Raw genomic sequence first — 15,928 nt, 5'->3', positions numbered from 1 at the left:
CTGGGAGAGGTGCCAGGCAGAGCCGTCCCTTGGATAGGGTGTATCGGCCCCACGCTTTGGGGGACCCCGTGGGCCGGTGCCATTGGCCGGCACAGTTGGTCCCAGAAGAGACGAATCCATCACTTCCGCCCCGGGCCCCGCACCCCCTTTGGGATGGCCCTGGTGCCAGGTTTCTAGAATGACGTGGGGCTCTTAATCTAGTTTGATTTCCCCATCCTGATAGGTATCAGGGGCTTCTTCTAAAACACAGGGGGGTCTGTAGAATGCCAAGTCTCTTGAACTCTGGGTAGTGCTAGAATGCCCAGAACTCTGCAACTCCAAAAGTCTCTAGAACTCTTGGGGGTTCGAGGGCTCCAAAGGGATCTAGAACTTTTTCTGGGGGGGGGGGTCTAAGGACTCCAAAAGGCACTAACACTCTTAGGGGTTCTGGAACTCCAAAAACTCTAGAACTCTGGATCTGGAGGCTTTTTCAATCAGTCTAATCTCTTCCCCACCCACCAGCACCGGATGGTGGGAATGACTGGAAGCATTCTACCCTCTTTGGCCCCCCATCACTGGGGCCCCCAAGGGTCTAGAATACTTGGGGCTCAGCCCTGACCTTGAGGTGAAATAATTCCAGGGGCCGACAGTCATCACGAAATGATCACGTTTAATGAACAACCTCTCTCCTGGGTTGTTTTTTGTTGTTGTTGGCTGTTTTGGGGTGGGGGTGTGTGTGTGGATTTTTTTGTTTGTTTTTTTATATATACATCTATAAAAAATTCAAATACAGCATGTTAACTTTTGGAATACTAGGACATCGGGTATTAAATACTGCGCTCGGAACGGGCAGGGTGCTGTCTTACAAAACAAGACCGGGGTGCGGCGGGAGTGGGGGGAGGAGAGAACGAAGGATGGGGGCAACGGACGAGCATGGGGGGGAGATACGTTTGTGTCGTACAGTTCCATTATGAATATTTGTTTTTCGGTAATAAGACAAATACAGAAACCGAGGCGCTTCCCTGTAGAAATGGAAGGGAGGTGATAAAAAGAGAGACAACCAGGCAACGGGGCGGGGGAGAGTCGCAGACTTCACTGTAGCTATTGTCTCCTCGCTGATTTCGCCCGGGCTGGGGGGCACGGGTGGGGGGCTGGGAGGTGCCGGGAGTCCAGTGCAGGCGGGCGGCGGAGGGAGGAGGGTCGGTGTGGCTGTTGTTCTCAGATTCCTGTTTCCCGTAAAAAAGAAAGCCCCCAATGCGCTCGTCTGCGCTCGTGAAAACAGTGCTTATGTCCTCTGTCGCACGGGGGCTGGGGGTGGGGAACCGCATCTGGGGGGACTAAACCCCCCGCCGCCCCTCCAGCCTGGGGCTTCTGGAAGCCAGTTCAGTTCTTCGTCGCCCCCCCTGAGGAGCGGGTGGAGGGGCTCGCCCCCTTACGAGGCTCATTGTGGTTTCGAGGCCCCTCCCCCGTCCCGTGTGTGTTTGACACGTTTTGTCACCCGTGTTGTGGCACCGGGGGCAGCAGAGCGCCGTGGGCGTGAAGCGAAGTAGCGAAGCATCTTTGGCATGGCGGTTTAGCTGTATGATCCGATCTCTCGCCCAGGGCGGCTGGCGCTCTCCTCTGCAGCGCGGCCGGGGTTGGCGTCTCGCTGTTTGGGGGGGGGGCATCAGGGGAGTGGGGGCGTCTCTCTCTCTCGCTCTCTCTCTCTCTTTTTGTAAAGGTTCCGCGTCCCCCCGGCAGTTCGGGGCGGGGAAATCCTCGCAGCGCGGCAGGTCTGTCCTTCTACAAAGTGAAGCGATGAAGAGAAATGTGATACGTCCGCCTTAACGTGTGCAAAATAGAAGAGAAAATAGATTCAGACGGGGGGCGGGGGGTGGTCTCCTCCGGGGGGCTGCGAGGAGGGGATCTGCAGGCAGGTAGAGGAACAGAGAGAGGGGTCACCGCCTGCGCTCAGGGGGGCTCTGAAAGCAGCACACGCAGGCGCGGTACAGTAGAAAGCCACAGCGTCACAGGCCGGAAGAGACCCACCAGATCATCCAATCTGACCTGCTGTATAGCACAGCCAGCCCCCCGCATGCTCCCCCCAGAACCTGGATTAGAGCAAAGTGTTACAGGCCTCGGGAGCTATTGTGTGCCACAGGCAGAGACCAGGAGTCACCGAGGAGCACCAGAGGCCAACACCTCGGCAATGGCAGGGAACTGACTAGGGGAGATAGACCCAGATGATCCCAGCAGGCGATCCATGCCCCACAGAGGAAGACAACCCCCCCACCCATCAAGAACACTGCCAATCTGACCTGGGAGAAAATGATCCCAACCCCAAATCTGGTGATCAGTTAGACCCGGAGCAAGACTCACCAGCCAAGCACCCAAGAAAGGGAATTCTCAGGGCCATCTCAGGGCGCCAGCACACCCCAAATAGTGTCTCATCTCCACCCCGGCCATCTCTGATGCTTCAGACCAAAAAACCCACAAACCCCAGAATACAATAGGGAAAAAATTCCCTCCCAAAGCCCTCCAGGTGGTGGCTGAAGCCCTGAAGCATGAGACAGGTAGATTTATAGCTACACAGATTGGCCCTTGCCCCTATCCCTGGGGTGCCCCCACTCTGCATCACAGCGAAAAGAATCCACAGACTGCAGTCAGAGGGCGGGGATCCCAGAAATCCTGGCCCCACTGCAATTACTGGAAGTTTTGCTATTAACTTTAATGAGGTGAGGAGTTCATCACTCTGGAAAATGGAGATCTCCCCTCACTGGTAGCAGTAGGGGGTCCCTTATCCTTTGAAACGCCGCCTCCAACAGGAAGTGCACTGCTTCAAGGCTCAATGGCAGAGCGAAGCCTTTGATTCTGAAACGTCCCCGTGTTCCAGGCTAAGCAGACTGCTTTGTGTGAGGAAGAGCCGTGTGTCCACACACAGCACGGCTCTCCCCTGAGAGCAAAGGGAGTCCTCCTTGGGCTAAGGCTATCACATCTGGGTGTGCGTGGGCAAGGGGCATGCATGAGTGTGCCTGTGTGTGTGTCCACGTGGGTGTGTACAAGTGCAGACCTGTGTGAGCGTGTGCGTGGGCAAGTGTAGGCTGGGGGGTGCTGATGTGTGAGTGGATAGATGTGAGTGAATATGTGTGTGGCCATACAACTGTGTGCATGCAGGCTGGGTAGAGTTGCCAATTTTGGTTGGACGTATTCCTGGAGGTTTCATCACATGACATAATCTTTAATTAAAGATTAATCTCTAATTCCTGGAGACTCCAGGACAATCCTGGAGTGTTGGCAATCCTAAGTGTGTGTAAAAAGAAAAGGAGGACTTGTGGCACCTTCGAGACTAACCAATTTATTTGAGCATAAGCTAAGTGTGTGTGTGCATCACTCTATGTGTGGATGCATACGTGAATGTGTGTGTGTGTGTGTGTCCGTGCATGGGCATGAGTGTGCACAATTGCGTGTATGTACCTATGGGCATTCATGCATGCCTTTGTGTGCGTGTACGTGTGTGTACGGGTCTGTGCGTGCATGTGTCTGTGAGTACATCCGTATGTACCTCACAGACTCATCGACTTTAAGGCCAGAAGGGGCCATCATGATCATTTAGTCTGACCTCCTTCACGTTGCAGGCCACAGAACCTCACCCCCCACTCCTGTTACAGACCCTCTGGCTGAGTTGCTGACGTCCTCAAATCTTGCTTTAAAGACTTCAAGTGACAGAGAACCCACCATGGCCACTAGTTTAAACCAGCAAGTGACCCGTGCTGCAGCGGAAGGCGAAACCCCCCAGGGTCTCTGCCAATCTGACCCAGAGGAAAATTCCTTCCCGACCCCAAATATGGTGATCAGTTAGACCCGGAGCATGTGGGCGAGACCCACCAGCCAGACACCTGGGAAAGAATTCTCTGTAGTAACTCAGAACCCACCCCATCTAGTGTCCCATCTCTGGCCATTGGAGATATTTGCTAATAGCATTTGCGGATTGGCCATATGCCGTTGTCAGCTACCTCTTTATACTGTCCCCTCCATAAATTTATCAAGGTGAGTCTTGAAGCCAGGTAGGTTTTTTGCCCCAACTGCTCCCCTTGGCAGGCTGTTCCAGAACTTCATTCCTCTGATGGTTAGAAACCTTTGTCTCATTTCAAGCCTAAACTTGTTGATGGCTAGTTTCTATCCATTTGTTCTTGTGTCCACACTGGTGCTTAACTTCAATAACTCCTCTCCCTCCCTGATATTTATCTCTCTGATGTATTTAGAGAGAGCAATCAGATCGCCCCTCAGCCTTTGTTTGGTTATGATAAACAAGCCAAGCTCCTTGAGTTTCCTCTCAGAAGGTAGGTTTTCCATTCCTCTGATCATCCTAGTCGCGCTTCTCTGCACCTGTTCCAGTTTGAATTCATCTTTCTTAAACATGGGAGACTAGAATATGTATGTACATGTGGGTACGTTTGCTTGCTAAGCTTTCTAGTTAATTTTAAAGTAGGTGGGAAAAGTTTTAAAAATTGTTTGGGAGCCTTTTGAAAAATTTCAGACCATTTTGTGCCTCTTCCCTTGAGAACGGCTGAATTTTTCTTTTGCTTTTTTCAGCTTTTCTTAAATCCATATCTTTTTAGATTTAAAGAAGTCGCAGTTTTTCCAAACAGAAATGTTTTGGACGTTGCAATCAACATTTTTTTCAGCCCAAACATTTTCAGTTTTGCAAAACACCACGGTGTGAGTCAGCTGGTCCAGCAAACGGGTTCTGTGTGTGTGTGTGTGTGTGTGTTTGTGTGATTTCTGTTTTTGAAAAATGATCAAATTTAGTCCAAAAAACTCCACCACGTTTCAAACAAATAATCTTATCACACTCTTGATTTGGGACCCAGCTCTCATTTTAACTAAGGCCCTTTCCCCCTCGCTTGCCCAGCAGACGAGATTAGAGTGAAAACGCCTCTAGGAAACCCTGGCAAACCTTCCTTCTTGAAATACCCTTTAGTCATGATGACACTCACAACACTGACCCCCGTCCCACCCCCAAATCTGAGCACTGACCCCCCCTTCTACCCAATACTGACATCCTTTTGTACTGCAAAGCCCCACCGGGAGAAATCAGACTCAACCCGTCCCCCCAAACAACACCAACAAATCAAATCACCCCCCCCCAAATCAGCACTCTGACCCCCAAAAGAGAGATAGGCCAGAGACTTTACTTCTGCTCTTGATTTTACATGAAAGGCACCCAGACACCATGGTGATGGGCAGCAGGCTAAAACAGATTAGAATAGACAGCCAGACAGATGTGCATGGGGGTTAGATAGATAGAAAGATAGATAGATAGATAGATAGATCTAACAGGCATCTTGTGTCTCCAGTGTCCCAGGCTACATTTCCACTGGCAAGGTGTGTTTTTCTCCCAGGATACCTAACACCTGTTATCTCTGCCACTGTGCAATCCTTGTGGAGACAAGGCTCCATAGTGCGACTGCGAGATGAACTAGGGGAGGCCGACCCAGCACAGGGGTCTAGTGCTGGCCTGGCCTAGCTCCTTACTGGTAACGGTACCGGTGCCTTTTGCGGGGTAGTTACCTCACAGTGAACACACACTTCGGGTGCCAGTGAAGAGCACGCCAAGGACTCTGCGTACTGCCCTGCGAGTGTGATTGTCCCATTCTGGCGGCCCGTGCGTGGCTAGTTTGGCTCCAGCCCAGTGAGGACGGGCAGGAGGGATCTGCCGGAGCTGGTGAATACTTACTAAATAAACAGAACGCCAGCTGCTGCCAGTACCAATCCCGCCGCCCAGGACATGGTCACGGCCCCGCTGCCGACAACGGCCTCCAGGTCGCAGATCTTGGTGGTGGGGGGCGGCACGAAGGAGGAGCTGCTGGTGGTCGTCGTCTCTGGAGCGAGGGAAAGGAACAGCCTGCAGATGGGCCAACAGGCAGCTACGGTCTGCATCGCCTCCTGCCCGCTTCACCTTCCCTCCAAGCTACAGGCCCGCCCTGGCATGGCACGGACGGCAGCGTCTCTCCCAGGCCAGGGCTCAGCCTGTCTGCCCCCTGCCTATTAAAAGCCCTTTGTCCATCCGGCAGCTTCCTGACAATACTTTCCTGGATTAGGAAAATCTGTCTGCCCCCCCGTCATCTCACCAGCTAGCCTCTTGCTTTGTTTAGTCTCTCTGTGCACTTGTGTATCCAGCCCTCCCTCACCACACTAGCCACGAGCCCCGATTAATTTCCCCTTTACCTCCTCTGGCTGAAGGGGGCTGGGCATGGCTCCCTTTGCTCTGGGCACTGCCCTGGGAACTGGACACTGGCATGACCTGTCCTCCCTCAGCCCCCCACCCCCAATCTGAGGGGCCTGGCGTGCAGCCTCAGCAAGAGCTCTGCGCCCCCACTGGGCTGGGTTATGAGCATTGCAGCCTCCTGGGTGGGCCTCAGCTCTGCACAGCTCCTTGGGGTGCCCGGTCTTTGATGCCCACGTCTGCCAAGGGACCTGCTCAGAGCTTTCTGCAAGCCCAGCTCCACTGGGGCCCCGTGTTAAACAGAATGGCCAGCAGAGGGCACCCCCCCACAGAAATGTCCCTGAGGGTGCCAGGGCGGATTTGGGGATGCCCAAAGGCAGAGTGGCCAAAGCCTGTGACGGGAACCGGCTGGGGTTCTGGGGAGCCGGGAGACGCAGCACGGGCCGTCGGCCCGCCCACGTGAAGGGAGAGCCACGGCTGGGCTGCGCCTCGCAGGTCGGGGCTGGGGTGTCTGCCCCAGGTCGGAACGCGGAGGTCTCTGCTCTGGGGGGACCGGCTGGTGATAGTGGCTCGAGGGGGGTGGCGCGACTTTACTGCCATACGTGGCTGGCGTCCTCCGTGAGGGGGCCTGGGTTGAGAGAGAGAGTTCCCGGTGGGCGTGCCACTCACGTGGGTGGTGATGTGGGCTCACCCATGGGGAAATCTGACCAGCCCCATCTCCCTTTGGGGTCATCCCCCATTTTAGGATAGTCCCGACTCCCATGGGCGTGTGCCGTCTCCTGCAAGGTGGCACCTGCAGAGGGTGAACAGGGCCGTGACTCCACACAGGGGCCCAGGCCCTTCGCTGGGTCTGGGCAGGGGAATGCTGTGGCCCAACCGGGCTGTGATGAATGAGGCGCGAGCAGGTGTTGCCTCCCAGCCTGGTTTCCGGAGGCCTCACCTCACCATATGCACAGACCCCCCCTGACATCACTGGCCTATGACATCACCAGCACGGTGGAGGCAAGTTTCATGACATCATCAGACATGTCAGACTTCATGGTGTCGTCAGGGCTGTGATGCAAGGTCTCTGACATCACCCTCACAGCACGTCATGTGCCTTGAGACGCCCTTCGCATCAGCGAGGCCTGTCAGGAGCCTTATGATATCATGAGCACAGCAAGTCACAAGTTTCATGACCTCATCAGCCTGCGCCCCTGGATCAGCTACAGAGTACTGTATCCTGGCATACAGCCCCCCACCCCACCCCCCAGCCTTGCACTTGGAGGTCAGTCCTCCAAGGAGGTCAGACATTCCCGTATTCCCCCCTGCTCTTGGGGGGCCCCTAACCCGGAATTCCCTCCGGCCCTTCTGGGGCCCCCACTTCCATAGCGCTGCCAGAGTGGAATCACTGCCACTTTCCTAGCAGCAAACAGCTGCTCATGCTTTTAGATCTAACTGGTGCCACTGGCCAGGAGCCAAGGGCCAGCAGAGTCAGTCCAACAGCTGGACAGCAGGCCTGGGGGAACCAGGCCACTCGTCACACGCTGACTGGAACTGTCACGGGGGGCCATGCGCCAATCTTGGCGGGGTGGGGGGAGGATCTCAGCAGGTGCTTAGCCAAACCTCTCCAAGGTGTCCAGGAGACAGAGAAAGGGAGGAGCAGAGGCTAATTCAGAGGGGTCCGGTGCAGCTCAGCTATTTCAGAGCGATTGTCATCAAGAGGTGTGCAAAGGGGGTGTGCGTGTGAGAACTCTGTGTGTGTGTGTGTGCATGCAAGTCATTCGTGTGCATTCAAGGTGGTGTGTGCATGCATATGAAGAGGTGTGTGTGAGTCAATCTGCAGCAACACTTGTATAGTTTGTTACGCTCACAAAGGATTAGTTAACTGAACTGGAGAAAACCAGGCGTGTGTGTGTATTCATGTGAGCGTTCACACGCCCCAGGGAGTGTCTGTGAGCGAGTATAGCTGTGTGTGTAAACGGGTGAATGCCTGCATGTTTGTTAGCATTTGGGTGTATGTTTGTGTGATGTCGGGGTGTGTGTGTCTGTATGTGTGTTACCTTGCAGGGGTTTGTGTATGCGTCCGAGGCAGCATGTGTCTGAACGGCTGCAAACTCCTGGCTCTGTCTGATAAGCTTCATGCAGCAGAGTCCTGGCAGGTGCCGCAGCCTCCGGAGGGCAAATCTCAGTGTATCTTCCTTCAGCTTGAGAGCAAGCAGCCTGGGCTTCTTCCTCTGGACTGCAGCATCGAGTGCCTCCCCGCTCGCCTGCATGCCCCATGCGGGCGAGGCTCCTTTGACTCACACAGCTAACAGCCCAAGGATTTGCACACGCACACACACACACACACACACACAGAGTGTCAGCAGTGCCAAGGCCTTGCACACCCACGGCCGGTAGTGGCAAAGATTTGCGCAGCGCTGAGAATTTGGACGCTGTCCCAGTTCTCTGTGAGAAGCAGTGATTTATTTGCTCTGGGGATGTGGATTGCCCAACCTCCTGGCAGTCAGTGCCAGTTGGGGGAACCAAGCCGGGGTCCGCTCCAGTCCTTCTGGGAAACCGAAGGCCGACGTCGTGAATTGGACGCGGTCCCAGCTCTTTCCTAGAAACAGGGGCTTGTTAACTTTGTGCCTTTTCTTTCTAATTGGCATGGCTCCGAGCCATTGTGCGGGATCAGGGGAGCTGGGGGGCAGCACTCCACTGAATAATAACCTTCCTATGAATCCTTAGCGCTTCTTCGCAAGCTGGAGGCCAGAGCTGGGAGGAGCTGAGTCAGCAGAGGCCAGGCCACCATCTGACATGCCGGCTGAAACGTTGTATCGCAGCTGGGGGGAGTGCGCCCGCCGTGGGGATGGTACATGGCCCGGTCCCGGTGGAGGCCAAACCTAGCTGGCTGTTAGCCAAACCTCTTGAAGGTGTCAGGGCAAGAGACAGAAGCAGAGGCTAATTCCGAGGGAGCCTGTTGGGCTCCGTCGTTTCCAAGCAGCGTGTGTGTGGATTTGTGGACAGGTGTTTTGTGCGTGTGTGAGCATACAGGACATTTGCACGTATGTGTTGTGTGTCAAGGAGAGAGAGAAGCACGGGCAAGTGCTTAGACCAGGGACTGGATAAGTTTGAATCCCAGCTCGGAAGCTGCGTCACTCTGGCCAGGGGTGAGTTGTTGAGGTCCAGCTGGCAAAGGTCTCTGCTAGTTTGGGGGGCCCAGCCTGGGAGGCTGGAAATGCTGCGAGCTGGGCACCCACATCTACCTGGCTCTTTGAAACCTTGGGCTTTAACCTTCCAGTGCCTCAGTTTACCCATCTGTCCAATGGGGAAGGGGGGGAGGCGCTCTTAAGGTTAATTAGCCCGTTTGTAGGTGTGTGTGACCGGAGATGGACAAAATGCAACAGCTCGAGGTGGAGGGAGGAGGCGTCTGGCCCGAGTCACGGCCTGGGACAGGCATCTGAGGGAGCCCCGTCAGATGCACTGACAACACCAAGGGGCTTGGGCCTTGTCTCGCGTTTCGTTCCTCCCCACTCTCTGGCAGGAGCCCCAGTCTCACAGCTGGGCAGAGCCAGTGTGGACAGCATAGGCATTATGGGCCCATACCTAGGGCCCCAGCCCCTGGAGGCACGTGATGAATCCGAATCTCAACCGCCATTTAAAAGTAAAAACAACGAGGAGTCCGTGTGACACCTTAGAGACTAACACATTTATTTGGGCATAAGCTTTCGTGGGCTAAAACCCACTTCATCAGATGCATGGAGTGGAAAATACAGTAAGCAGTATATATATCACAGCACATGAAAAGATGGGAGTTGCCTTACCAAGTGGGGGAGGAGGGGGTCAGTGCTAATTAGGCCAATTCAATTAAGGTGGAAGTGGCCTATTCTCAACAGTTGACAAGAAGGGGTGAATATCAAGAGAGGGAAAATTACTTTTGTAATGTTAATGAGGGCAATGCAATCCAGGTGGACGTTGGCCATTTCCAACAGTTGACAAGAAGATGTGAGTATCAACAGAGGGAAAATTACTTTTTGTCGTGACCCAGCCACTCCCAGTCTCTATTCAAGCCTAATTTGATGGTGTCCAGTTTGCAAATTAATTCCAGTTCTGCAGTTTCTCTTTGGAGTCTGTTTTTGAAGTTTTTTTGTTGAAGAATGGCCACTTTTAAGTCTGTTATTGAGTGTCCAGGGAGATTGAAGTGCTCTCCTACTGGTTTTTGAATGTTACACTTCTTGATGTCTGTCTTCCAAGATCTGTGAGAGTGAGGGATCGTCCTTCAGGATAGGTTGTAGATCCTTGATGATGTGCTGGAGAGGTTTTAGTTAACAGAACGCCACTAGCCGTCACCTACAGCCCCCAACTAAAACCTCTCCAGTGCATCATCAAGGATCTACAACGTATCCTGAAGGACGGTCCCTCACTCTCACAGACCTTGGGAGACAGGCCAGTTCTCGCTTACAGACAGCCCCCCAACCTGAAGCAAATACTCACCAGCAGCTACATACCACACAACAAAAACACTAACCCAGGAACCAATACCTGCAACAAACCCCGGTGACAACTCTGTCTGCATATTTATTCTAGGGACACCATCATAGGACCCAACCACATCAGAAACACCATCAGGGGCTCATTCCCCTGCACATCTACCATTGTGGTATATGCCATCACGTGCCAGCAATGCCCCTCCGCCATGTACATTGGCCAAACCAGACAGTCTCTACGCAAGAGAATAAATGGACACAAATCAGACGTCAGGAATCATAATACTTCACTCTCTCTGGATACTCAATAACAGACTTAAAAGTGGCAATTTGATTGCATTGCCCTCGTTAACACTACAAAAGTAATTTTCCCTCTCTTGATATTCACCCCTTCTTGTCAACTGTTGAGAATAGACCACTTCCACATTAATTGAATGTGAATGGCCTCATTAGCACTGACCCCACACTTAGTAAGGCAACTCCCATCTTTTCATGTGCTGTATATATAAACTGCTTACTGTATTTTTCACTCCATGCATCTGATGAAGTGGGTTTTAGCCCACGAAAGCGTATGCCCAAATAAATGTGCTAGTCTCTAAGGTGCCACAAGGACTCCTCGTTGTTTTTGCTGATACAGACTAATATGGCTACCACTCTGAAACCATTGAAAAGTAATGTGTTTCTGTCCTTCATGGATGCAGAGAAAAGCTTGAAAATGTGCCCTAAGTTAACTGATGCCTACCTGAGTATGCAGAGAGCCTGAAACAATAGCTCCAGGAGCTGGGGACTGCCCCCTGCACCTGGATCCTGAAACCTGCTGCCACCGGAAAGGCAGGGGCCTGGGGTCCCTGGGTTGCTTTCACTCAGTCTCATGAGTGCCAGTGCTCCTGGCCTCCAGCTGTCCCATGATGCAGTGCGCCAGCTTGACAGGGTGAGGGCTAGTGGGTTAGAGACTGGAAAGCAGGACTCCTCGTTCTATCCCTGGCACTGGGAGGATAGTGGGGTCTAGTGGTCAAAGCAGGAGGCTGGGAGCCAGGACTCCTGGGTTCTCTTCCTGACTCTGCTACTTGAGGTGTGAACTTGGGCAACCCCCTTCCCCCCCCTTCGTGGGGCCTGACTCCCCGCCTCCCATCAGCTGTGCAGCAGCGGTGATGCCAAGCCCTTGGCAGGAGAGGGGTCAAACCCCCGGGCCCTGCTGCACCGTCCCGGCTGGGCCCCCTGCTGCCTGGCACCCTCACCTGCCACCGGGGCTTCCGTGGTGAGGTGCTTGGGCTCCTCCGTCCAGGGCGTGGCATGCACAGCGACGCTCCAGTCGCTCCACGTGCCGATGTCGTTGTCCTTGGCGGCCACCTGGATGATGTACTCCTTGCCGGCGTAGGCGTCGGTGATGGTGTGGGACGTCCCGTCAGACAGCTCCACCTGCATGGGGAGAGGGGAGGGGGCGGTCACCGGGGTGCGGCCGCATCCCTAGGGGAAGGCCTGTGGAGAGACCCTAGAGGGGAGCGGGGGGCTTGGGCAGGGCCTCTCCTTGGGTGTGGACGGGGAGCTAGGGCCATGGGCGGGGGGGCGGTGGAGCACCGTGGAGCAGAGCAACTGACACCCCCTGCCATGGCCACGGCTAGAGCAGGAGGGGCCTGGGCCACATCCCCATTACAGGGCGACATGAATGCTACCGCCTGTCACTTCTGCAGGCCAGTTTCACAGGCAGCCTGAGATCCCCTGGAGTGGGACAGGGCTGGGGGGCTGACCTGGGCAGCCCTCCATGTACCCAGCTCCCACCAGCCTCAACAGGGCCTGGGGGCTTCAGGATCAGGCCTGGGGAGAAAGAATGGAAAAGGGTGGAGGATGGAGGGATGGGGATGGGGGAATGGAGGGGAAGAGGGAAGGGGAGGGACACAGGGATGGGGGAACGGAGGGGGAGGCGATGGGGGACAGGACTGGTGATGGACGAATGGAGTGGGAGGGGATAGGGCACAGGGATGGGGGAATGGAGGGGGGGAGGGGGAATAGAGGGGGAGGGGATGGGGCACGGGGTGGGAGAATGGAGGAAGGGATGGGTGAGGGGGGAATGGAGGGAGAGGGGATGGGGCACAGGGATGGGGGAATGGAGTGGGGATGGGGAGGGGCGAATGGCGGGGGAGGGGATGGGGCACAGGGTGGGGGAATGGAGGGGGGATGGGGTGATGGGGGAATGGCGGGGGAAGGGATGGGGCACAGGGTGGGGGAATGGAGGGGGGATGGGGGAGGGGGAATGGAGGGGGAGGGGATGGGGCACAGGGGTGGGGGAATGGAGGAGGGGATAGGGGAGGGGGGAATGAAGGGGGAGGGGATGGGGCACAGGGATGGGGGGATGGGTGGGGGGAATGGAGGGAGAGGGGATGGGGCACAGGGGTGGGGGAATGGAGGAGGGGATGGGGAGGGGGGAATGTAGGGGGAGGGGATGGGGCACAGAGGTGGGAGAATGGAGGAGGGGATGGGTGGGGGGGAATGGAGGGAGAGCGGATGGGGCACAGGGGTGGGGGGATGGAGGGGGGATGGGGAGGGGGGAATGTAGGGGGAGGGGATGGGGCACAGGGATGGGGGAATGGAGGGGGGATGGGGAGGGGAGAATGGAGGGAGAGCGGATGGGGCACAGGGGTGGGGGAATGGAGGAGGGGATGGGGAGGGGGGAATAGAGGGGGAGGGGATGGGGCACAGGAATGGGGGAATGGAGGGGGGATGGGGCGACGGGGGAATGGAGGGAAAGGGCATGGGGCACAGGGGTGAGGGAATGGAGGAGGGGATGGGAGGGGGAGGGGAGGGGGCACAGGGATGGGGAACGGAGGAATGGAGGGGGAGGGGAGACAGGGAACTGGAGCCGAGAGGAGGAATCGTAGCTCGGCAGGGGATGGGGGGTCTTCATGGCTGCCCGTCTGTCAGGTGCCAGGGGCTGGGCCAGGGTGGTGGCGCCAGTTCTGAGCAGCCGCAGAGTGTGCGCCAGGCGCTGCACAGCAGGAGCAGGGGGACGGCCGACCTCCACCCCCGAGGCTGGTCACCGCGTCCCTGACACCTGTCTGGCGGCTCCTCTCCGCCGGGGATGGGGTGGGGGCCAAGGCAGGGCTGGAGCCAGCCGCCTCCTCTGCCCTCCCCCCGAGCCCCGCGCAGGAGGGTCCGTCATTCCCAGTCGGGCTGGGCCCAGGACGCATCAGCGCTGGGGCGGCTTAGCTCCGGCCGCCGGGTCCCCCCCACCAGAGCGCGGCCTGACGGACCGGCCGAAGCAGCAGGCCAGCCAGCCCGCCCTGGCAGTGCCCATGAGCGCCAGAGTCAGCGAGACGGGCAGACCCGGCTAGAGAGAGACCCGGGAGCCAGAGGCAGAGGGGAGGGACAGAGACAGATCGCAGAGCGGGGCCAGGGCTCTGCCGGCTGTCCCTCCGCCCGCTGGCGGCGCTCAGCCCGCAAGGCAGGGAGCGAGGGACCCTGGCCGTGCCCCGGGCACCCCCAGCCCTGCCTGCGGGGGACGCTGCGCAGGGGGAGCTGGCTGCAGAAGGCTGGGAGGCCAGGCCCAGCGTGGTATGTCCCCACACCCGAGAGGCTGAGCCCCAGCCCAGCACTGCCTGAGCCCCAGATCCTCAGCCCCTACTGCCCTCTGGTGCCCCACTCACAGCCACGATGCCCAGGGCACCCGGCACCAGCCCAGAGGGCCCCAGGTCAGCCCTAGGGCGTTCCTTACCCAAGGCTTTCTTTCCGGGGGAGGAGGGGGCTTTACACAGAAGACGCACTCTGTGGCTTCTGGGCTGATGCAGGGGACGAGCCCTCCCACTGTCAGGCAGCGCTTGGGGCGGGGTGGGGGAGCCGACGTGGCCTGTTTGTGAGGTTTCCTCCTAGCCACGAAGCCTGGAAACTCCATTGTTTTCAAATGAAAGCGGGGATTTTGGAGCACAGCTCTGGGGCGGGAGGTGAACTCGGCAGCTGCAGTGGGACCAAATCCAGGGGGCTCTGCTCCGTCATAAGCAACCCTACCATACCACACCTGGCGCTCAGCCCCGCGCGAACGAGCGACCCTCCGGTCACGAGCAAGCCCGCAGCAACGGACAGTGGCTGGCACACCCAACCCACCTACAGCAACGTGAAGGCCCAGCACTCCGGCGCACCTCACGACAACAAATCAGCGCGTGTAGCCCGGCGCTCAGGGACAGCCCTAACAAAGCAGCCCGCACGGGAGAGGGAAGGAAAAGCACTACAGGGGCGAGAGAGCTCTCAGGTTTAGGCTTTCGGGGGCTCAGCATAAAGTGGAAAGGAAACCGCTTCGTAAAGTGCTGGGGAGCTGTTGGTGCCAGGATGTCAGGCAGATGGGGTGGGGAAGGCAAGGCCTTCCATTGGCCCCACACCTGTGGGAGAGAGACACGAAAACGCACGGCATTCCTGCTCGAGCGAAGGCCGGACAGACTGTGGAAAGGACCCCTTGGCGGACTCCCGGAGACAGCCCCTCTCCAAGCCCCACTCAGGATTTCCACTGCGAGCCCACGTCCCACCATACTCCAGGAGCTGGCTCCCCGGGGCTGCGGGAGGCACCGTGACCACGCCGCGTTACGGGAGGGTTGACCAGCGGCCGCACGGCACGCTTGGTGCGATGGGTTAATGCCGAGCCATTCTCCCTCGCGACCTCTGGGACCCTGGGCTTGAGTTCGACCTCGGCCACAAGTCAAATGGGCCAGTGGGTCTCTCCTCACCCCCCAGCCGGTGTCTGTCCACACAGGTGCCAGCTTTCTTCTTGCCGGGTGGGTGCTCCACCCCTACTCTGTCCCCGAGGCCATGCCCCTTCCCCGCCCCTTCCCCCAAGGCCCCACTCTCGCCACCTCTTCCCACCGCCTCCCCCCAGCGCCTCCTGCCCACTGCCAACTGATCGTCGGGTGGTTGGCGGGTGGTGAGCACCCACTATTGAGGGGATCAGCAGAAAGGGGGAGAGGGGGCTGCAGGGGGCAGGTTGGACAAGCAGGGGGGCTGCAAGTCAGAATGGAGGTGCATCGGTGCAGCTCTGGGCGGGGAGGCTACGACTGGAAAAGCAGTGGGGCTGCAGGTCAGGGCTGGGGGGCACTGACAAGGGGAGTGTGGGGGAAGCTGGAAGACAGAACTGAGGCATGCTGGGAGTGCTGCACGGGCACGTACCTGCGCTGGGCCTTACTGACACGGGAGGGTCACGCCGGTTACACGCACACTGTGTTTAACAACCAGCCCTCGCGCTACGAAACCAAAGGGGCGAGGCATATTATTCGGCACGGACAATGGCAAATAGTGAAGCCAGGGGAAATCTCTC

At 57.1% G+C, this 15,928-nt stretch overlaps 1 protein-coding gene across 5 annotated transcripts in view; it reads right to left on the bottom strand.

Annotated features, from left to right (window-relative positions):
- Positions 1-657: 657 nt before the first annotated feature.
- Positions 658-15,928, bottom strand: part of CNTFR (ciliary neurotrophic factor receptor) — a 439,486-nt gene continuing 424,215 nt past the window's right edge. For 2 of the 5 annotated variants that reach the window (XM_074952258.1, XM_074952262.1), the window contains exons 8-10: positions 11,874-12,054; positions 5,696-5,840; positions 659-1,761 (exon numbers count right to left, since the gene is read on the bottom strand). In XM_074952258.1, the coding sequence (XP_074808359.1) occupies position 1,761; positions 5,696-5,840; positions 11,874-12,054 (327 nt within the window). In that variant the 3' untranslated portion in view covers positions 659-1,760. Of the gene's footprint in view, positions 1,886-5,695; positions 5,841-11,873; positions 12,055-15,928 lie in introns of all 5 variants that reach the window. The other 3 variants (XM_074952259.1, XM_074952260.1, XM_074952261.1) reach the window with 3 other exon arrangements.

The sequence above is a fragment of the Natator depressus genome, chromosome 5, assembly GCF_965152275.1.
Source record: "Natator depressus isolate rNatDep1 chromosome 5, rNatDep2.hap1, whole genome shotgun sequence".
In the NCBI taxonomy this organism is placed as follows: Eukaryota; Metazoa; Chordata; order Testudines; family Cheloniidae; genus Natator; species Natator depressus.
This window is presented reverse-complemented; position numbering and strand designations above follow the sequence as displayed.